This window comes from Aspergillus costaricaensis (genome assembly GCF_003184835.1).
Source record: "Aspergillus costaricaensis CBS 115574 unplaced genomic scaffold BO79scaffold_1, whole genome shotgun sequence".
In the NCBI taxonomy this organism is placed as follows: Eukaryota; Fungi; Ascomycota; class Eurotiomycetes; order Eurotiales; family Aspergillaceae; genus Aspergillus; species Aspergillus costaricensis.
In genome coordinates, this window is record NW_020291801.1 from 1,375,373 (window position 1) to 1,395,723 (window position 20,351).

Here is a 20,351-nt window from a genome sequence, read left to right on the forward strand (position 1 = left end):
ATAATACTTTGTAGTTACTACGACGGAGTTGATAACATGATTCGCATTGAGATTTATTACCAAAGTTACTCCGTCTTCTCTGCTGTCTAGTACTTTGTAGTATAGCAGTATAGTAGTACATTGCGACTGAAGTTACTTTCATCACTAATACCGGCAGATTCAATTAATCTTTCTTACTTTTTCGCTTCCCTTCTCTTCTTCCCCCCTCCTCTCACCTCACCTTCCCTTCTGACACACGGTGCATCTACTAGTAGTCTTAAAGTCTTTCCGTCCGGGATTTCTTACCGCTGGCTAAGGAGTGGTGGCTCCGTCTGCAAGGTGCATTAGGGTATGGATCACAGTCCATTAGACCTCTCAGAGGAGCCGCGGTGGAGGCCCGGACACACCCGTGGTATAGGCATCTAGTCACTAGCTACATCCACTTAACTGTACCTAGCTGCACAGTTATCTAGGCGCTGCTTCAACATGCGCCAGAACCGCCCATCATCTGCTGGTATCATCGTCGACATTATCCGACGGACAACTTCCATACGTTTGTTATTCGCTGGCCATCCCCCAGCTCCCTCTCCCTCACTCTAGCAACGGGGCAGTGATTCATCCTAGTCCGATGCTGCATCCTCCCCACTCGATTAACAAATCGAATGCTTGGAGAGATATTGAATTAATCCCAACACACGGCTCGTTCCTCAGGACACTCTCCTCTCTCATTTGTTGTGGCCTGACGATTATCGGTCGCCATTAACATCATTGCCGTCATCATCACCCAGGAACCAGCAGTGGCGCCCCCCTCCATTCAGAGACAACGCAGCATTGCCGACCTCGTACTTTCCCGTGGGTGAGATAGCGGAATTGCTTTTCTTCTTTTCTTTCGGTCTCGATCCCTTCTGGAGGGAGGTCAGTCCGAACCACACACGACAGTATCCGCAGCCACGAAGCGCCACTCTAGACCCCGTCTCAACGGTCGGGCCATTTCCATTTGGCGCATCTCTTCGATGGGTTTCTGTTCTCGAATTCCTGTGCAACCGACCGTACTCTCCTCGCCCCTTCTAACACGCAGCCGTCGCAATCTAGAAAACCCTGTAGACTGAACTGGTGCAAATTTTTTGTCACCCCGGAAAGGATCCTTACGAGTGAATGCGACCGAGGGCGTACGTGTGTTGCCTGCAGCGTCCCATTTGCGCCAATGAATACAGAGGGCCGACTACACCAGAACGTCACCGCCCGGCCAAAAGAAGCTGAGAACCATAATGGTTAATAATGGCAAAGAACAAGAGTCTCTCATCTGCTTCCGCTGTACCATGGATCAAGCTCCCCCAGACCCAGCGGATAAGCTGCTCACTTGACTCCCCTTCGCCCCCCCATGAGATACATCATTCGATCCGGGACAGGGGACACTAGAAGCCCGGATTCATCTCCAGCTAAACTGACTGGGGTTCCGCTGGTAAGCGAGGCAGGTTTGTCTGCATGTCTGCAGTTACACACGCAGTCCGGACTGCGGTCGGCCATTGGCCCGTGACAGATCATAGTCTCAGCCCTGGATTCCGCGCATTCGTTCGACTCAGTTGCGGAATCCACTAGAGACCATCTTAGCAGTATCGGTTTGTTATCCCTTCTGCGATTTGGTGGGGATTGACCGGTAGCAGTCAAATCGGTATTGAGGTAGTATTGTTTTTACTCTCATGTCACTCCGGTTATGACCCGAAAATGGTAAACCCAGGCTCGTTCGTCATCAGGACTCCTTCCACGTACTCCCCGATGGAGGATAACACCAATCGGTATATGATAGAAGCTGAGGTGGATGTTTCTGCGGGGTAAACCAGGTGGGGAGGTTCCAAAGCTGATTGACGGCGTGGCTGGAGACCAAATGCCATCCATGACCGCAAACGATCCCTTCTTTTCTTTTTCGGTCCGCCTTTGGTCCTCCTGCTGCTACCTATCAGACCAGTAACGTCCTTCGGCTCTGCTTGACGGCTACGCAATAATATCATGATGATGACAATGATGCGCTGGTGGGCGATCCACCCCGTTTCACCTCCATTGCCTCAAAATCTCGAAAATGGCGCCCTGAGGACCTCCCCAACCCCTGGACATCGCTACAAGCCAATGACGACCGTATCCCTGGTTGTATTCTCGAATTATTCTATCGCCATCAGCCAAACATCCAAATCCCATGGGTCCCAGTCTCTTCCACCCTGCTCAACTGTGAGGATCACCGTCTGCAGGTGGCGTAGGCACGTCCGGCCTCCCGTACATGAAATGCGATGAGAGTTCCTGCACCTCCCACATCCCAGACTGCATTCCACCGTCAATCCTTACCGAAGGGCCCAAGGAGAATGAAAGCAAAGGTGGAACAAGAGCAATGATCGGCCTTTTGTCTGTGGAGGAAACAACTCCCTCCCCACACTCGGCACACAAATTCCTCCCTCGTTTGAACCACTCACAAGCTAACACCATTAAACCCAAAATTGTACTTGCCTGTGGAGATCGTCCAACATGAACAAAGACATGAGAAAGAGGATGACAAAAGTACTACTAACTACCACGATTCTTCCCTTAAACTAACCAACCATATCTCCCATCCCCGCACACAAGACACGCATGGACAGACATTGGCCGATCCCACGAGATCATCTGACAGGGGGTTCCCAACCTAAATACGGACAGAGAAGCATGGGAAAGAAACTCAGTCAGTCACTCCAGTAACAGTAACCTTGCTTACATACCACACCACCCATACAATGTTAATGTGTCAAAACCAAAACCAACAAAGTTAACGTTCAGCCACCTCCGCCTCTAAAACCAAGAATTTCTTCCTAAGGTACCTAGTACTTGCCCAAACTAGCAAGACACCTGGATGAAAATTAGAGAAGCAAAAACATAAAATAAAATAAAAACAAAGTGAAAATGGGTCCACGGAATCGAAGGACCTGGAACCCTACCACCTCATCATTGATTTGCACGGGGAGGAATATATACATACACACGCACCGCACATATTACTATATAGCTCGTTCTCCATTGAAAGCCAGGGGAAATTCCCGAAACCAAGCTTGCTTTTAAAAAACACTTGAATATAGAAAAGACATATACAGGTTTTTCGTCTCATCATGGCGTGATCTTCTCTTCTACGTGAAGGCGAGTGGATGGCCTATTTAGACCTAGACATTTATTTACCAGCATGTCACAAAAACAACTACCATGTGATAAGAATCTGAATTCTTAAATTTACGTTTTAACACAGACATAGACGGCATCTAGACCCCTCCCTAACACCACACCCACAATAAGCCCCCATCCATATACTTCCGTAAGTATCCATCCATACCACAGTACCTAGATAGGTAGGTAAGTTCTAGTAGTTACCATAGCAGCGATCAGCCATTCTCCATCCATCTGTCCACCCATCCGTCCACGCGCACATACACACAGACACACCCTAAGTCGACCTCTACCAATCCATCTATCCTCATAGCCAAAAACTATTCCCTTGTCTCCGGCACATACATGCACACCCAGTATCGAAATCTCCCCTCCCCGAAGTAATTTTCTCTCCAAATCCCAAAGTACATCCATCCTTGTTTCCATTTGTGCATTTTCACATGCATAGTACATACACATACACACAGGCCCATGTATATATTGTATATATGTATGTTTGATTTGCCATCCCCATCCCCATCCCAATCCCAGCCCCCTACATCATACACTTCGCCTCCACCCACCCTATCACGGCATATACATAATACAGCATACATATACATATACATATAATTTAAGCATGGGGGGTAGAGGAGGAAAAAAAAGTAATAGCAGTATAATTAGCCTTGCAAGGGGGCGGGGGCGATGTGGGTGTGATTTGGGGTAGATAGTACGACTTTGAAATGTCTGTATCGAGGATGGCTGGTTCTCATTCTGTAAAGTGATGTACTAAGTATATGAACGGGATGGAACAAGCTAAAGAGTACTTGTGACATGTATGTACTATCTGTGGATTATGATGATACTTCCTTTGGATTCTGTCTCTTTGTATCCGGGGAGGTCAGTGTTTCTGGGGTATATGGCACGGTAGTAAGAGTAAGAAGGTGGAGTTGTTGAAGCATGGTTTCATCATTGGGGTTGCTTATGCGTTTAGTCGATGCATGGTTGGTCCAATGATGTGGTTTGATGCTGGGAGGATCATATGAACATTGCCTTCATTGAGTTTACAGGATGCAGGATATTCTCTCCGCATTAAAATTGTAATAATATTAGCGTGAAAGAAGGTTTATCCTTAACAATAGCAGACTTTCGAATTGCAAGCCTGAGCACGGGTGCGCGTATGGAATGATAGTGACAGAAGTCACTTGTTAAGAATTACATTAATGATAATGACAATCGCAACACGTATCGAACCAATTCAGTCCCAGGATATGATATCAGACGCGATCTTCTCGGCAAGCATGTCTAAGGCTGTCAGCAGCGAATAGGAACCCTGACACTGAAGGCAACTTACAAACTACCGATTGGGGATGTCCCGGAGGCAGAAATGGGAACGCACTGGCATCGACCACTCTCAATCCATCCACACCAAATACTCGTGCCTGGCTGTCAACCACAGCCATTGAGTCATTGCGTACACCCATCTTGCACGTACACGAAGCATGGTAGACTGTCATAAGGGTGTCCTTAATCACTTCTAGAATCTCCGAATCAGTCTGGAACTCCTCCCCGGGAAAGTATTCTTCCCCGTCAATAATCGGTTCCATCCCCGGACTCTGGAAAATCTCGCGATTTCTTCGATAAATCGCAACAGCCACTTCTTCGTCTGTTTTGGTTGCAAGCCAGTTGGGATTTATTATTGGCAGGTCGTCTGTGTCGTCTGAAATGATGGTGACATTCCCGCGGGATGTGGGTGCGACTAATGCTCCGGCGATTGACGCATACTGCGCCCCATCCTGCGGTTGGTGTTTAATAGGATCAGAGAAATCTCCAAGATAGAGTGCCACTGGAATGTACTTCAAGGGTTTACTGTTAGCCATGCTCAAAGACTTCGTGCAGAGAGGATACCTCTATCTCAGGCCAGCCAGGAGGGAACCAGGATAGATCCCGGATCGTCTCATCGGAGAACTGAGACCGAACTTCATCTGGGACCTTCTCAAAAGCCAGGAAATCAATTCCTTGGGATGTCAGTGGACCAGTACGGTTTGCTAAATACTGGATGACTATTTCAGTCAAGTAAAGAAAGTCAGTAGCAATCCTGGTGCTTGTTGGAAGCGCAACTCGGTAGGCAGGCCCGAAGAAAGCATGATCCCACATGTTTTGCCCTACTCCGGGAAGGTCAACAACAACCTCAATACCATGCTCTTTCAGCTCACTAGCTGGACCAATTCCAGATACCATCAGGAGCTGAGGGCTCTGGAATGCCCCGGCTGACACTATGACTTCCCGGGTGGCTCGTAATATATATATCAAGTCCCCAGTCCTTACTTCCACCCCGGTAGCTCGCCTTTCTGTGTTGATGAGTATTCTCTTTGCCATTGTCTTCTTGTACAGTGCAAGAGTCATTAGGCGTGGTATCGGAGAGCTTTTGAAAGCGGCCTCTGAACTACTTCGGATCTTCTTGTGTGGGTCGATGGTTAGAGCACAATATTGAGCGCCCAGTAGGAACCCGCTGTTGAAGTCCTCGATTTCCGGAATGCCTACAGACTCCATACCGCGCTTTATCCAGCTCGAAAACGGTACGGCGAAGTCAGGGTAGGATACTTGCAGAGGCTCGCCCCGTTCATCAAACGCACCCAGGTTGAACGCTGCTGTGGCATTGCTATGCCGTATGTCGTTGTTGGGCGGAGTGAAGTTAGCCGTGCGTTGGAAGAAAGGAAGAATTCGGTCGAAAGTGTAGCTATTGTCGTCCACAAGCTCAGCCCATCTTTGCATTGCCTCTCTATTCGGCCTAGCTCCAATGTCAGTTCTGCCCTCAGTGAACTACCCGGAGATTGATTTCGAACCTTTGATAAACCATCATATTGGATCCTGTCCTGTAGAGGGGTCAAAGGAATCAGCGTTGCCCATATGAAGACGAAGACGAAATTGAGAGACGAAGTTAGCTTACGATCCCCCCAGACATTTGCCTCTGGGGTAATGAAGGTCGCGATAATTGGCTCCCGGAACATTGTAGGCGACAAACCGCCAATCCACGGGTGTCGAGCTGTTCACATCGCTCCCTATGCCTATGATCCCAGCTCCTGGAACTGCAGCTAGGGGATATTTGAGCTCGTAGAAGTCTCCTGCCTCAACCAGAGCTACTCTGTATCTATGTTGTGCGAGACGAGCTGCCAAAGTTAAGCCCCCAGCCCCGGCACCAACAACCACGTAGTCGAAGGAGGCGTCTAGCCCCGGAACGCCTAGCTCGGCATCGTCCAGATAATCTTCCGATATCCCTAAGGCAGTGGTAGCAATGGCCAATAGGACAAATATCCACGTGGTAAGGGAAGACATCCGGCCAAGGCACATATGATGAGAGCAGGCGCTTGGCGAAAGAACGGGCCTTTCAGACATCCGAGGCATGTTCCTGATCGTTAGACCTATCACTGCATCCCACTGAAGCCCACGGAATAAGTATACATGAGATCTCAAAGAATAAGAGCGATGAACGAAATGATTAAGAAGAATGGCGCGGTGCTTTGAGAGAGATGTAGTTGTATCACAGCGGGGGATCTATTGGTTCCTGCCGGATGAGGAAAGAATATACCACTGAATGACCTGTTCCTGCGCCATGCAGTGAACATCCAACAACCAATGAACGGTATCGATCCGGTCAGGTATAGCATGATCATTCCATCCAGCATCTTGCCTGTTATTCAAGAGGCCGATGACACCCATATTTGCAAGGACATAGACAGCCAGCGCATTCTCGGAGCCAAAGAAACCAGACCTGATGCGAACTGCGACTTAAGCACACTGCAGATTGACACCAAAATGTTTCCTTCAAGTTCTCAGATTCCCGTTCAACCTCATCGTTGGTGATGTTGTGAGGTTCAATGATCATCCCTCCATGGCGACGATCATTCCCCATATCACAAGGAATATTTCGCATCCATGCTGGTATCCCATTTCTTCACACGAGCCCCGTAACCTTCTGTCGGCTTCCGATGATCCAATCAGCAGCGAATCAAGTCGGCTCACATTCCAGCAGGGGAGGGGAAAGAACCGATGATATGGTGCAGGATGTGGAACCAACACGAAGGTTCAATGTATGACAGGATAAGGGAAGTTGATTTGGCAGGAATTAGACAATCTTCGCAGATAGGACAACATTGGAATATATAACGTAATTCACTTCCCTTCGGTCTTGCGATCAAGATAAGATCCATAGCTTCAATCATAATCTGTTATGTCGTTTCGAATGTGTATTGATCATGACCGATAGGTTTCCCCGAGAAAGCTCTACCAAAGACATGTATCATCTTTAACTCGAAAGCCGGACCAAAGATCGAGGAAATGCTTCACCGTATCTCCGGACTCGGGCATATTATTCGGCAGGGTCTGAAATGAAGTAGGCCAATCTGCTCGGGGCGTTGTTACAAAACTTTATTGAGTACCATTCGGGGCTAGAGCCAAGGGGACAGAAGCCGATGGAGTGAGTATACGAGACGCCTCAGTTGATCCCACTCGGAAGATAATGAGGGATCCCAGCATTTCAAGGGTTTCGCAGGGTTAGATACCCGGTGTTGGGTCTCATGGCCAGCCCAAAATTGCCTGGGGGTCAGTTAGCAAGGTTTTGTCCAGAAGTCCATCTGACTATATACAGGGACAACAGGTATGAGAGAACGTGCCTAAATACGGAATGAGGAGGAATTACTTATATATTACATTAATAAACATATACATCCGTACAGAAACCATCAGAGTCTAGCCCGAGATTACAACGCCTTCTTTTCACCGGCCACCCGCTCCTGTTCCACCACATACCCGACTGCACGAGCGAGACCCTCGTACACAGGTACAACAGGCCTATATCCGAGCCGGAACTTGGCCTTGTCGCATGAGTAGTAACGAGTCATACATGAGTAGCGAACGGTTCTTCTGGTTAAACGAGGTGTCTTGCCGAGAAGGCCCAGCACCGTCTCTGCAATTCCACCAATAGGGCCCAGAATGCCCTCAGGGAGCTCCCACACCTGATGAGGCTCCACAACCTTGCCAGTCAATGCCCAGGCAGCACGTGTCATGTCCCAGAAGTAGACCGGGGAATCGTTCGTAACATTGAACGCTTCGCCGTCAACCCGCTCGTGGTCCAGGGGAGCACCCTGCCCAGCTTCATACCGAGAGTAGGTAGCGAGCAAGCGGTATGCAGCCAAAGTATGAGCGTATGCAATGTTTCCAACGTACGTAAAATCAAACAAGTTGTTGTTCTCGCCTAACTGCATGCGGAGGACGGTCGGGGAGGCTTTGGACGAGTGCTCCAGGACCTTAAAGGTGAAGGTCGTATCCTTCTCACCGTAGATACCAGCCGGACGAAGGGCACATGTTACCATCGAGGTTGGAGAGGCGCGGTTATACTTCAAGACGATTTCTTCGGCGTCCGCCTAAGAGGGTGAATCCTGGTCAGTACCTATCCCAAGAACGAGAAAAAGGGGTACATAACGCACCTTGGTTTCCGAATAATACTCTTGTTGCAACGGCCCCCGGATAAGAGGCCACTCTTCGGTGACGTTGATGAGGTCACTCTGGGTATCGTGCACGACAGAGCTCGAGCTGGTGTATACAAACGCTTTGCACTTTCCGCCCCAGTCACCACGGGCACCGCCCGCAACTTCCACCAAGACTTTAGTTCCGTCAACATTGACCTTACGCAACAAGGGCTTGTTCCCTTCCAGAACGTTGGGCGTAGCGGTGTGAATAACAATGTCGGGCTTGACCGCGCGGAAAACGGCCAGCATGGACTCTTCGGACGTGATGTCGCCATCATAATACTCGGCTCCCGGAAGACGGTTGTGGGTCGTTCGCAGGTCGACAACAGCTACTTTCGCGATGCACCGAGGGTATCGATCGCCCAGCTTGGGGTAAACAAATCTGGGGTCATTCTGGGGCTTGGGAAGAGCGACACTGGGATCTGTCTCCGAGGGGAAATTGAGCAACTGATCAACAATGTGCCAACCCACGAACCCGCAGCCACCAACCACTAGGACAGTGCCCAGTTCCATTGTAGGACGTCGAGTAGACATTTTGAAGTATGACAGTAAGCTGTGATATATATAGAGCTAACTATCCGTGGTCAGTGGTTGGGGTAAGAGATAATAAACAGGAGAAATTGCGAGGCCTGAAGGTTTGGGGGACGACGATGGTTTCCGCCTCCGGACAGAATCTCCGGGTTAAAGCTCGGACCCCCCGCAAAGAAGCCACACGTGAGTTTCCACTTTATGGAACCGAGATATTTAACTGGGTTCTATTTGTATTGCCCATATAATTCAGTAACGGATCTCATATTCGATCTAATCACAATTTCGTTAATCAAACTGTTCTGGCTTGCAACTTTTAGGGTCATTGCGTCAACTATCTGTACTTCTTATCAACGGTTTAGTAAGGAGGCAGATCTTATATGGCCACTACCATGCACTATCCAAATGGGGACTCTCCCTTCGATTCCTCTAGCACCGCTACAGAACAGCTTAGACCCCAGTGTTGTATCCCATATCTCTGTTTCTCTACGGATAAAACGGCTTGAAAGTCTGGGAACGGATGCTTAAAGAAGCAGGGAGGAAGTAGAGGCCCGATATTGAGGTCATCTTAGCCAAAATATCAGTCTTCAAGAAACGGAGCACAGGATCGTTCTAGCTGAGCACCCCACTGACTCACTAACCTAGACCAATATAGGCTCAGGATTTCTATGTTTCGCTGTATTCTTTCATCAATGCGACTGTCTATAAACTCGCCAACGTGGATGGTAACTTACGCGGTCCTTTCTACTGATCGTCGCAATTCTCGGTTATACTTCCTTCGATCTTCCGGTGTTCCCCAGAATAATTTGGTTGCTTCGGGGTTAACAGTGGTTCGTGGGTCATAAGGCGGGTGTTCTTCTTCTAGAGATGCGACTATCCCCTCGATGTGATAACGCATCTCCTCAGTTCGCCTTGGAACGTAGCATAAAACTCCTTCTTTGGACACACGAATATGAAAGAAAGACGAGGCCTCCAGAAACACACGGGGCTGTTCTTCCGGGAATCGCGGACTCAGATGTATCAGGATCTTGAACATGCCACCATCCAGTTGCGTCATTGGTCTTCCAAAATATGTGAGCCTCCACATGAATGGGTTCCCCTCGTCAAGATATAGATCAACCGTAATGTTGTTCTGATGCTTGAGGGTTTCAACAATTTGTTCGTACTGTCGTTGCAGGCTAGCTGCAATACCCCATTCTTGCTTTCTGGCCAACTGTCCTTCGACAGCCCAACCGCGTGTTTCTCGAAGAATGGCATCTCTGACGACAGCCATCCGCCGTTTTAACTCCGGATAGTCGAAATGGCCATCCATACTATTGTTGCCGCCCTCAAAAGGCATGCTCTGGAATTTGGCTTTGCGGGAGTGTTTCTTCTCTGCAGCAACAAGAGATTGCATGTAGGGCTCGTAATACCACAAGAAACGTCTTTTGCGAAAATCCGCAAACGGGTCAAAAGAAGGCCTCCCATCCTCATAGATGATATTATCATCGCTTTCAGATGTTGGGTCGGCTAGCGAGTCCGTACTCCCTTCAAGTGTTATGTTGAGCGATGCCTCAAGAGGCTCGAGAACGGCGAGGCGGAGAGTTTCATGGTGTATCTGGAAACCTGGTCAAGAATGTTCTAACCTCAGAAGGGTATCTAAGCCCTTATTACCTTGGATACGTAGGCTTCCATGTTCTCTATATCGCTCGGTGACCGTGAGCTTTCATATCCGGGTTCGTTTTCGTAGGGGTTAGACGACATCAAGCTCTGAATCGAGATAAGAAGAGACTCTAAGCACTGCGCAGACGACCATTGCTCTCCACTTTCACCTCGCCAGGTTCTACAAAAGATGTCCATTAGCCAAGGCTCTCGCAGTTGATATGTATAGGCATCTGTATCTGTACCCCAAAATCGATCTATTCATCACCGCTTGATTAGTAGGATCATGAGCAACTTCGAGAGTCTCAACTCACAAGCAGACTCGGCCAGATGAATAGATGTTGGGGTTAAAGCGGCTTCGACCACCGTTAGTGGTCAAGGCGCGGACATTTGGAGATGTGGCTGGGTAGTCTGTGAAGCTTAGTCCACTTGTCCACAGGTTTATGAATTCCCACAAGATGGTGATAATATACCTTTCCCGAACTTGATAAGAAACTAAGGTATATCATGCTGGAGATTAACATAGAGCTCTGTAAACTGATTAATATTACCGAAGAAGTAGAAACGAACCTCAAAAAAGCCGAACTGATAGGGAGTATCTGGAGGGCCGAGAATGAGAGCGCGGACACTCCGGATATCAGAGTCATCGTAGTATACAGCGAGAGCTAATGCAAAGAATCAGAATGGGAAGGCCAAAAACTATGCTAAGCCAGTGCTAGTATCGACGGGGATTCGATGGAACCGATTTCCGACTACTATTAGTAGAGTGTGGAGTACTCACAGAGGTCTGCGCCTTGCTGAATCTGCTTGATTTCCTAAGACCCCGCCAAAGTAAGACGACCCATTAGCCCAGCGAAGCTTAGAAGGATGCGGTGAGGAGTGATACCCTGGTAATACGTAGGATCGCCTGGTCGGACATCCTGACGACCGAGAAGGTCCAAAATAGGAGACGGCTTGACGGGAGGCCCGGGATCACTAGGCTGGAGTGTTGAAGAATCAGGGAGAGACAAAAGCGTGTTGATGGTGGGTATGATCATCAACGCCGTAACGTAGTTGATGGCGGGGAAACCAGGCAGTGCAAGCTAACTATCAGAGTGAGATCAGTCTGAGTCAATTTTCCAACGGCTCCAGGAACGTAGTAAGAACGGACTGAAGATACTCAAGAACTGGCGAAGAGGCCTAAATCTGACCTGTACGAAGTGCTTCTGGCTAGTGCAAAGGCAAAATAGAAGGCTGCATGCTCAGGTGCATGTAAAAAAACAATACCCCATGCGACGGCTCTACGGAGTACATGCATGAAACTATGTACTGACTTGCGTATTTAATACATGTCAATGTTCGAGCGCCAATTCACCTGAGTGAATGTCGCAGTTGCGAGACACTGCTCAAGTCCTCTGCGTCAAGCCTTCACTTCTATGACTCCATAGCCAATACCAGAATCATCTTCAAGAAGAGCATCTGGTAAGATAAAGACGATAATAGACCACGATGAGCAAGCCACTACTAGCTGTCACAACTCTTGGCACAAATTGATCCGTACGAGGGCAATGAATACTATGGATATACACTGTGCATTAGAAAGACTACAAAAGGAAGCCCAAGTTAGTAGTCCAGCAAGTTGCATATCTTCCATTAGTTCACTTCATACAGTAAGTAGCTAGTAGATAGATACTCGTCCGGGTTTTGATCGACGGATTAGTTACTCCATAGTAGTAAGTAGTCAGTCTAGCACAACTCTTGCCCAGGTGAAGATTGGTCAAGGGGACTGAAGGCCACGACCCATGGAAACAGCCCCTGTCTCACCGCCCGCAGAGGTGGAGACACGGATCCGTCCTTGGACGGATGATGTTTCGAGGAGACAAAAATAAACACACCCAGTGGAAATAAAATAACTCCTCACTACTGACCACTGACAGGACCCTGGTGTTATGCCCGTTTAGGCAAGGCGGGAGGGGTGGAATCATGAATGGCTGGGTTTCCAAAGAGAAACCAACCCATTCTTTTCTCTGACTCGCCATTACTACTATCTTCTGCTGGAACTATCCCCAACCCCTCTTAATCTCATAATCCACCGCGTACAAGCCCCTCAACCTCATTACAGCCAAAATCCTCGATTGGCTTGTGACTTTCGGGGTCTTGTTCAAGGCTCCTAAAATTTCTGCTGTGCCGATCCTTCTAATTGCCCCTTACATCTCATCTTTTCTGGATCGACGGTGCTTGCCATGATGAAGATTTTGATGCCACCCCGACGGAGTATTCTGGAGTACAGTGCTGTGTATCAAGCCCAATGAGGAACGGTTACCAACCCCGCTGCCAACCAACTTTTCAAGAATTTCCATGTACAACCGGAAAGGTGGTACACCAGCAGGATTGAGAATGCTTCAGGAATGCAAATCCGCAACCCGGGTCCCATGGGTATCAAGCCGCAATCTGGCTGACGCCTATTCTCGGTGAGAAGCATGGTTATCGCAAGCAATCCACGACACCTTGTTCCCTCAAAGTTTCTCATAGTCACAGATATTCTCGGCCTCTTTCACATATGATCTATACTAAATGAAACCACAGAAGCATGAACTGTTAGGAATCGCAAGTCAGATTGGGCAGTATGACATTTTGATGTAATTGGCGAAAGCCGTATGGGATTGAAAACGTTTCTCAGCGTTGGTGAAAGAGTTCTCGGGTCCCCTATCTATTATTGAAGCGAAAATTATCCACCTTTGGTGCATTGGTCAGGGTAAACGGAAAATTGGTAAATCGTGAGACACATTCGCTAAGTAAGGATTCTTAAATCGATACCACCATGAGCGAGAGCTATATTTAAGATGCCAACTCTAAGATCCGCAGTGAGCATGGTTAGTTACCCTCCATCGCTGCAGAGATTTCTCCGCCCAGTGCGTTGGTCGACAATCGATGGAAAAGAGATATGGCGCTGTACATCTTTGCCATTTATGTCAAGCAGATGGAGTGACTGCTCTTCGCTAGAAAAGGGAGGAATACAGTAGGGAGTCATTACTCCATGCATACTTGTTTGGTAAAGCGGCGTATGCTGGCTCCGTGAGTATGTGTTTGCTAAGAAAAACCGTAGTAGTCTAAGGCTTCAGTAGAATAACGAGCGATTGGGCATTCGCCCGCTTCCCCTAAGAATTAGCATTGCCTGATTAGGTAGTTGGCTCTAGCCCTTGATGAATAAGGGGAAGAAGCAGAAAAGGATGCGGGGAATGATCCAACGACCAGAAAGCCGCGTGGGAAAGACGAGGTTCGCCAAAATAGAAGCGCGTGGGTGGTAAAGGTATGTATGAAATGGAAGACCCTCCTCCTCCCCCCTGGGATGTCTGAGAGAGGGATTCGACTCTGTTCATCCTTGGGGGAAGAGCATGCACAGCGTCCATGCCGTTCACCTGCCATCACTACCCACTATGGCAGTCGGCATGATCCTGAGGTCTCCACATCCCTGGAAATTACAAGGGTCTGTTTCTGCCAGCACCTCAAAAGGTGTACTGCCGAGTACCTGGTGTTTCTTATTTTAATTTACCATGAACAAGAAAGAGGGTAGACGCAGTAGTTGATGTGCGGAGAGTTTTGTCTGTTTGATAGTATAATCATCACCTCAAGGTAAATAGCTAATAAAAAAAAAATTTAATTTTGACACGACTCACTTCTCACATCCAACCACTGACCCCCCAAAGTAGGCTGTTGTGAACTTTGGAACGGTTACCGTGTCTGGTAATACATCCACAAGTGAAGGAGCCATGGAAGCGCCTTCTTTGGCGGTGTGCCAGGCGGTGACCCCTTTCACGTGATGGTCTCTAGCGGGCAACCAGCAACATGAAGCATAGGGGGGCAGAGCGACAACTGCCAGCAGCACACTCACTCTTCCCAAAACACGCGATTTCCTGCCCTCGCTTTCACTCGTTCGAGCTGGCATCCTAGACTCGACTCGAGCCTACTTCCCCTGCCCTGATTTGCCGGCCCGTCTCCCTCGACTTCGGATTCAGGCCGTCCACCAAAAAGTCTCTCTGGAAGGGATTAGGAATGGTTGTGATTCCAGACAGCGCACTCCGCCGCCTGTTGGTCTCACTTTGAGCTCCAACCCTTCCCCATTCCGCTTCCCTCGACGCGGGCGGTTGCGCTTTTGGAGGCACTTCTCCCCAAATCGGCTTGATATTCACCTGCTACTTTGAGCGATTTTATGGTTATACTTTGATCACGCCCCCCGATTCCTTCCATCGATATTCCCCGCAGGTTTCATCTACATGGCGTGAGGTGAGTTGCTACGGGAAAGCCGTCAATTCTCCTGGGCAACCCCGCGCGAACGAATCCCGGAAGATTGCCCCTTATGCTAACGTTGTACCCTCTGCAGAAGGCAAGTCCTTAAGTTAGACGCGCGACATCAACGACTAGCACCCTGGTTCCTCCGTTTTCGCACTAGATTCTCCTTTCCCCCTCCAACGTCTACACCAACTCGGCCCTAGTTACACCTGATTGGCACCAATATCATCTACACTCTCGAGTATCGTCCAGACAACCCATCCAGCCAGGTCCTACTCTCCCAGATACTTAGCAGAAAGGCATAGTTCTCCACGGACATGCCTCCCGGCGACGTTCCTTTGCCGGACAGCCTCGTGCCGGGCAACGGGGCTGTCCGCCCGAAACTCAACACCAGCGGCTATGGTGGTGGTAGTTATCAGTCGCAAACGCCTACATCCCCCGCAGATAGCAATATTATCTTTGACTCGCCTCGTACAAGGACGGGAGGATGGAATGGCTCCACGAATAGCCCTGTTGAGGGGCCACAGGGCTCTGACAGTCGTATGAGCCGGCGGCTGGAGTCTGGTCACCCAGGCCCCAGAGATCCCTCAACTCCTCGGGATCGCAATGGCTACTGGGACCGATCTACGCCGCGAGAGAGATCCCGTCCGAATGGCCGGCCACCGACGAAGTCCCCAGGAAGCTCGTCTCGGATCTGCAAGAAGTGCGGCGAACCACTGACTGGCCAGTTCGTACGGGCTCTGCAAGCAACCTATCATCTCGAGTGTTTCAAGTGCGAGGTCTGTACTCAGGCCTATGAAATCTCCTTAAATCTCAGCTAACTCTATTGAACATAGGACTGCGGCCAAATCGTGGCGTCAAAGTTCTTCCCTGTCGATGCCGAAGATGGCAGTGGTCAATACCCCTTATGTGAAACGGACTACTTCCGGCGATTAGACCTTCTGTGCCATGATTGTGGTGGTGCACTGCGTGGCTCGTATATCACCGCCCTGGAACGCAAGTATCACATTGAGCACTTCACCTGTTCTGTTTGTCCCACAGTTTTTGGTGCACAAGACTCTTACTACGAGCATGAAGGGAAAGTGTACTGTCACTTTCACTACTCCACACAGTTCGCACAACGATGCCATGGTTGTCACACAGCAATTCTAAAACAGTTCGTGGAGATCTTCCGCAACGGGCAGAATCAGCACTGGCACCCTGAGTGCTACATGATTCACAAGTTCTGGAATGTTCGTTTGGCCCCGACAGGCCAGCCTCTTGAACCGCCGGAAGTCGAGACGGACGCAACGGATGAGGAGCGCAATAGGGTGCGTGAAGAGGAGGACATAATGGAAGAAAAGGTGTATAAAATCTGGAGCATCCTGTCCAGTTTCGAGGAATCATCCGCAGCTTGCATTTCAGATATGCTCCTTCATGTTAGCAACGGCACTTATCTGGATGGTGTCCTTGTCGCCAAGAGGTTCATTGGTCATGTTGATATTCTCTTCTCGGCCATTGATCAGCTTGCGGGACATATCAAGGAACAGGGCATGAAAGGTATGTTGCAATGGCTGATCTCTGCCTCTTTTTAGAAATACCAATAGTTAACAAGGTTGACTCCAGATCTGGCTTACGGACGTGAGGCAAAGCTTCTGTGCAAGAAGATTGTTGCGTTCTTCGCGCTACTTTCAAAAACACAAGAAACTGGTGTCCGCAAACTCGGCGTTACCCAGGAGCTCCTGTCTTTGGTCACCGGCCTTGCGCATTACTTGAAGTTGCTTATTCGCATTGGCTTGCAAGGAGCCCTCAAGCTTGAGAGAGAGCAGCAAGCTTCTCAAGGCCTACACCATTTCCTAGACCATCTGGGAGACTTGGAGACACTCAGGCCACCTGAAGAAGAGGAGACGCTTGCTGATCTTATGATCGGTGTCGACACTCTCGCCGACCAGCTTTCGGATTGTTGTACGGCCTGCAAAGAGCCTATCGATGACGAATGCGTTATGCTGGGTGATAGCAGGTGGCATATCAAGCCACCCCATCTCACTTGTGCGTCATGCCAGAAGGAGCTATCTCATACTCTCCAGGATGCACTGTGGAATCCCAAGGAAAAGCGATCCTTCTGTACCGATTGCGTTTCTCAGAACGGACTTATGCACGACGTCCAAGGGGGCTTTACACATATCACGAAGCTCCAACAATTCGTCTTCCTCCTCAAGGTTGCTCTTGCGCGACTTCTTGCTGTTCTCAGAGCGGGTGGAAGTCTTGGTTCTGGTATGTCATCATGATTTTCTTATACCCTCTTCCTCATCATAACATCATCTCTAATCTCATTTGACTCTTGTTTCAGGCGACGCTTCTCCCCCACAAGATGGCAACGATAGCGGTCGCATCCCTCCTGGCGGCGAAATGCGTCGATCAGCCACCAGATCCAAATCATACGCAAATGCCACTAGAAACGCTCCTGAGGGATCTTCACTTGAACAAACTGTCGGCGAAATGCGTCGTCTACGATCCATCCGGAATGAGCGTACCCTTTCAACTACTTACAAGAAGGCTAGAGCGTCTCGCATCATCGACGGGCCTGAAGGCCGTAGCGTACGACCTGGTTCATCGGGTGGCGAAGGATCAGACCCAAGGGGTCATGGTTTCCAGATTGTAGAAGAAAGAGATGCCAACGGGGAAACGGTCACCGAGCTGACGTTTGGCAACCAGGATGCATTGACGTTGGACGACATACCCAGAATCGTTGCTGCCGAGCAAGCTAAAGAGCAGCGTCCCAACGCCTACAAACACGCCGGCACCAAGCTCGTTGGTACCACTGAACCACTTCCCAAATACAATTATGGCCATCAGCGTGGCGTATCTGGTGCAGGTCTTGACCAGCACATTATCGAACAAGGTGGCAGGACTAAGAAGTATTTCTCTGAGCTTTCTGCTTTGGAATACTTTATTGTCCGGCACGTTGCTGTCTTGTCCATGGAGCCTTTGTTGAGTGAATATTTCACGCTAGAGGAGCTACTCTCCTTGATCGAATCACGAAAGCCTACCATATGGAACATCTTCGGCCGCGCCTTCAATAAAGAAGGCAAGAAGGTTGGGAAGAAGAAGGGCGTGTTCGGGGTAAACTTGGATTTCCTCGTTGAAAGAGAGGGCACTGAATCTAGTCATGGTGTGGGTCCAGGGCAGCTTCGTATTCCCGCCTTGGTCGACGACGCTGTGTCCGCCATGCGCCAAATGGATATGTCCGTGGAAGGTGTCTTCCGAAAGAACGGCAATATCAGGCGCCTGAAGGACATTTCTGAAATGATTGACAACAAATATGAACAGGTGGACATGACGAAGGAGAATCCTGTCCAGATTGCAGCGCTGTTGAAGAAGTTTCTTCGCGAGATGCCTGATCCTCTGCTTACATTCAAGCTCCATCGTCTATTTGTTGTTTCACAAAGTAAGTGACTGACGGTCCTGATTGATATTGTAGCCTTCATTACTTACCACTGTATCACAGAACTACCCGACCCTGAGAAGCAAAAACGTGTATTGCATCTTACATGCTGCCTTCTTCCCAAGGCTCATCGGGATACTATGGAAGTACTTTTTGCTTTCCTTAACTGGACTTCATCTTTCTCGCACGTCGATGAAGAGTCCGGTAGTAAGATGGACATACACAATCTCGCGACAGTCATGACACCCAATATTCTCTACCCCAATGCGAAAAACAGCACGGTGGATGAGAGTTTCCTGGCAATTGAAGCCGTTAATTGCCTGATTACATACAACGATACCATGTGCGAGGTTTGTTCCCTCCGATCTCGAATGTTGTTTTCATATACTCATGGTTTCTGGACAGATACCCGAAGATCTACAGTCGGTCCTTAGCGACACAACTTTCTTCAAGGAAAACACCGAAGTCACAACAAAGGAAATACTTCGACGCTACGGCGACATCGCGCGCGGAAGCTTTTCTCCCAAGGCAAGCAATGGTGGCGAAACCGTTACAATTACGAACTCGAACCGCGCTGCCAATATCCCTACTTCTGCCCGTATTGAGACAGATCCCTCCCAGGACACGGCATGGCAGATGCAAAGCTCAGTTCGCCATGTCCAAAGCCCCGGTGGTCATCAGCACTCGACCAGTGGTACTCCACAAGCTGGCACCGAATTGGCCCCTACAGCCTCCAATGACTATCGTGAGAGAAGCACCAGTAATGGCAGCCAGCAGAACCCTATGCAAGCCGAAGGACAGTCTCAGCCAATGCCATACAGGGCTCGTCCCGGTGCTGGGCCCATGGGAGTTGCTGGCTAGTTCTTCGCCATTTCATGCTCTTGATGCCAACCCGCCCGTTGCTTCTCTGCATAGTTTCGAAGACATTTACCAATGCATTACCCGCCTCTACATCCTAGTGATAGCTCTTGGCGTATTCTTGGACCGTTCAGCGTTCTTTCGATTTAATAAGGTTGGATGGAGTTTGTTCTCCTTTTGAAATGAGATGATTTCCAGGGTTTAGTTAGATGATCGGCTGACAGCTTCTCCTGATGGATCGAGGCTTTTCTAATTGCTTTTCTGTTGCGCACTGACTGCGTGGAGTGTGTTGCATTCGGTTGTGAGTCTCGACATGATTCACTCACTGCCGCCTATAATTTGGATTTCAACCGCGCGCAAGTGGCCACAGGAGCCTCTGCCCGTTCGGGTTGGCAATTTCTGGGATCTGGGTGTTGTTTTCGATTCCTACTTTCCTGGCATTCTACTTGCATTAACAGTTAAGACCCAGCGTGGGCATTCTCTCCTGGCATCTTTCTTTCCTTTGCTCTTTGTTGTTCCTTACATCACTTGCGTCTTCCTGGCGTTGCGCCTCTCTTAACTTGCTACCGATCGAGATGTGAGACTATCGAGATCCTCTGTTTACCCTTGATTTCATTTGTCAGCCAGTCTGATGACTGCGAAGATACCTGTGCTGAGTCATACATTCAGTTCGTTTCTCTTTTTATTTTTTTTCCTTCTTGCTTCCCTTCTTCTACCCCCCCATTTACATTCTACCCATACGACTTAAACTTTTTTTTTTTTTTTTTCTTTTCTTCTGATATCCCGAATTGTTCGTGACTGGTTCTATCACATCCATGTCTTCATGTGATGCTGTTTTCCTCGAGAACAGGAGGTGTAATTTACATACAATTGTGAAAGGAATGCCATAGTGCCAACTCTGTTAAGGTGCGCAAAGTTGTGTGCTGCTTGCTACTTGCTCCTTGTAAGCGTCCATGTTTCGAGAA

At 48.9% G+C, this 20,351-nt stretch overlaps 5 protein-coding genes across 5 annotated transcripts; 1 reads left to right on the plus strand and 4 right to left on the minus strand.

The window, feature by feature from the left end:
- Window positions 1-4,396: 4,396 nt before the first annotated feature.
- BO79DRAFT_261627 (GMC family oxidoreductase) lies at window positions 4,397-6,474 on the minus strand (the record flags this gene model as incomplete). Its single annotated transcript, XM_025686510.1, has 5 exons — window positions 4,397-4,443; window positions 4,493-4,994; window positions 5,047-5,929; window positions 5,985-6,014; window positions 6,089-6,474. 5 exons carry the CDS (start codon window positions 6,472-6,474, stop codon window positions 4,397-4,399), a joined length of 1,848 nt encoding a protein of 615 aa, XP_025545316.1.
- Window positions 6,475-7,826: 1,352 nt separating this feature from the next.
- Window positions 7,827-9,306, minus strand: BO79DRAFT_185061 (C-3 sterol dehydrogenase/C-4 decarboxylase). The gene is made up of 2 exons (XM_025680369.1): window positions 8,625-9,306; window positions 7,827-8,561 (listed from the first exon to the last, which is right to left on the minus strand). The coding sequence occupies exons 1-2, from the start codon at window positions 9,198-9,200 to the stop codon at window positions 7,899-7,901; spliced, it is 1,239 nt and encodes a 412-aa protein (XP_025545317.1). The 5' UTR covers window positions 9,201-9,306; the 3' UTR covers window positions 7,827-7,898.
- Window positions 9,307-9,654: 348 nt separating this feature from the next.
- On the minus strand, window positions 9,655-11,974 carry BO79DRAFT_163302 (ubiquitin-conjugating enzyme E2). The gene is made up of 9 exons (XM_025679123.1): window positions 11,722-11,974; window positions 11,617-11,650; window positions 11,406-11,500; window positions 11,309-11,330; window positions 11,150-11,246; window positions 11,081-11,092; window positions 10,848-11,016; window positions 9,929-10,791; window positions 9,655-9,870 (listed from the first exon to the last, which is right to left on the minus strand). Exons 1-9 carry the CDS (start codon window positions 11,752-11,754, stop codon window positions 9,861-9,863), a joined length of 1,335 nt encoding a protein of 444 aa, XP_025545318.1. The 5' UTR covers window positions 11,755-11,974; the 3' UTR covers window positions 9,655-9,860.
- A 2,255-nt stretch (window positions 11,975-14,229) lies between these two features.
- BO79DRAFT_134522 (uncharacterized protein) lies at window positions 14,230-14,977 on the minus strand (the record flags this gene model as incomplete). The annotated part of the gene is made up of 4 exons (XM_025678022.1): window positions 14,230-14,276; window positions 14,375-14,441; window positions 14,506-14,761; window positions 14,886-14,977. Coding segments are annotated over 4 exons (462 nt in total), but the record flags the coding sequence as incomplete, so codon positions are not given.
- Window positions 14,978-15,219: 242 nt separating this feature from the next.
- Window positions 15,220-19,544, plus strand: BO79DRAFT_3388 (GTPase-activating protein LRG1). The gene is made up of 6 exons (XM_025689093.1): window positions 15,220-15,883; window positions 15,941-16,643; window positions 16,710-17,357; window positions 17,434-18,531; window positions 18,592-18,878; window positions 18,934-19,544. Exons 1-6 carry the CDS (start codon window positions 15,422-15,424, stop codon window positions 19,387-19,389), a joined length of 3,654 nt encoding a protein of 1,217 aa, XP_025545320.1. The 5' UTR covers window positions 15,220-15,421; the 3' UTR covers window positions 19,390-19,544.
- Window positions 19,545-20,351: the final 807 nt, after the last annotated feature.

Bases quoted from the DNA above. Each gene is read 5' to 3' on its own strand.
- BO79DRAFT_3388 (XM_025689093.1), top strand. From the start codon at position 15,422: ATGCCTCCCGGCGACGTTCCTTTGCCGGACAGCCTCGTGCCGGGCAAC. The intron at 16,644-16,709 runs GTATGTTGCAAT...GGTTGACTCCAG, and splicing joins CAAGGAACAGGGCATGAAAG to ATCTGGCTTACGGACGTGAG. The intron at 17,358-17,433 runs GTATGTCATCAT...CTCTTGTTTCAG, and splicing joins GGGTGGAAGTCTTGGTTCTG to GCGACGCTTCTCCCCCACAA.
- BO79DRAFT_185061 (XM_025680369.1), bottom strand. From the start codon at position 9,200: ATGTCTACTCGACGTCCTACAATGGAACTGGGCACTGTCCTAGTGGTT. The intron at 8,562-8,624 runs GTGCGTTATGTA...TCACCCTCTTAG, and splicing joins AGTATTATTCGGAAACCAAG to GCGGACGCCGAAGAAATCGT.
- BO79DRAFT_163302 (XM_025679123.1), bottom strand. From the start codon at position 11,754: ATGTCCGACCAGGCGATCCTACGTATTACCAGG. The intron at 11,651-11,721 runs GTATCACTCCTC...GCGGGGTCTTAG, and splicing joins CGATCCTACGTATTACCAGG to GAAATCAAGCAGATTCAGCA. The intron at 11,247-11,308 runs GTATATTATCAC...TAAGCTTCACAG, and splicing joins TCTTATCAAGTTCGGGAAAG to ACTACCCAGCCACATCTCCA.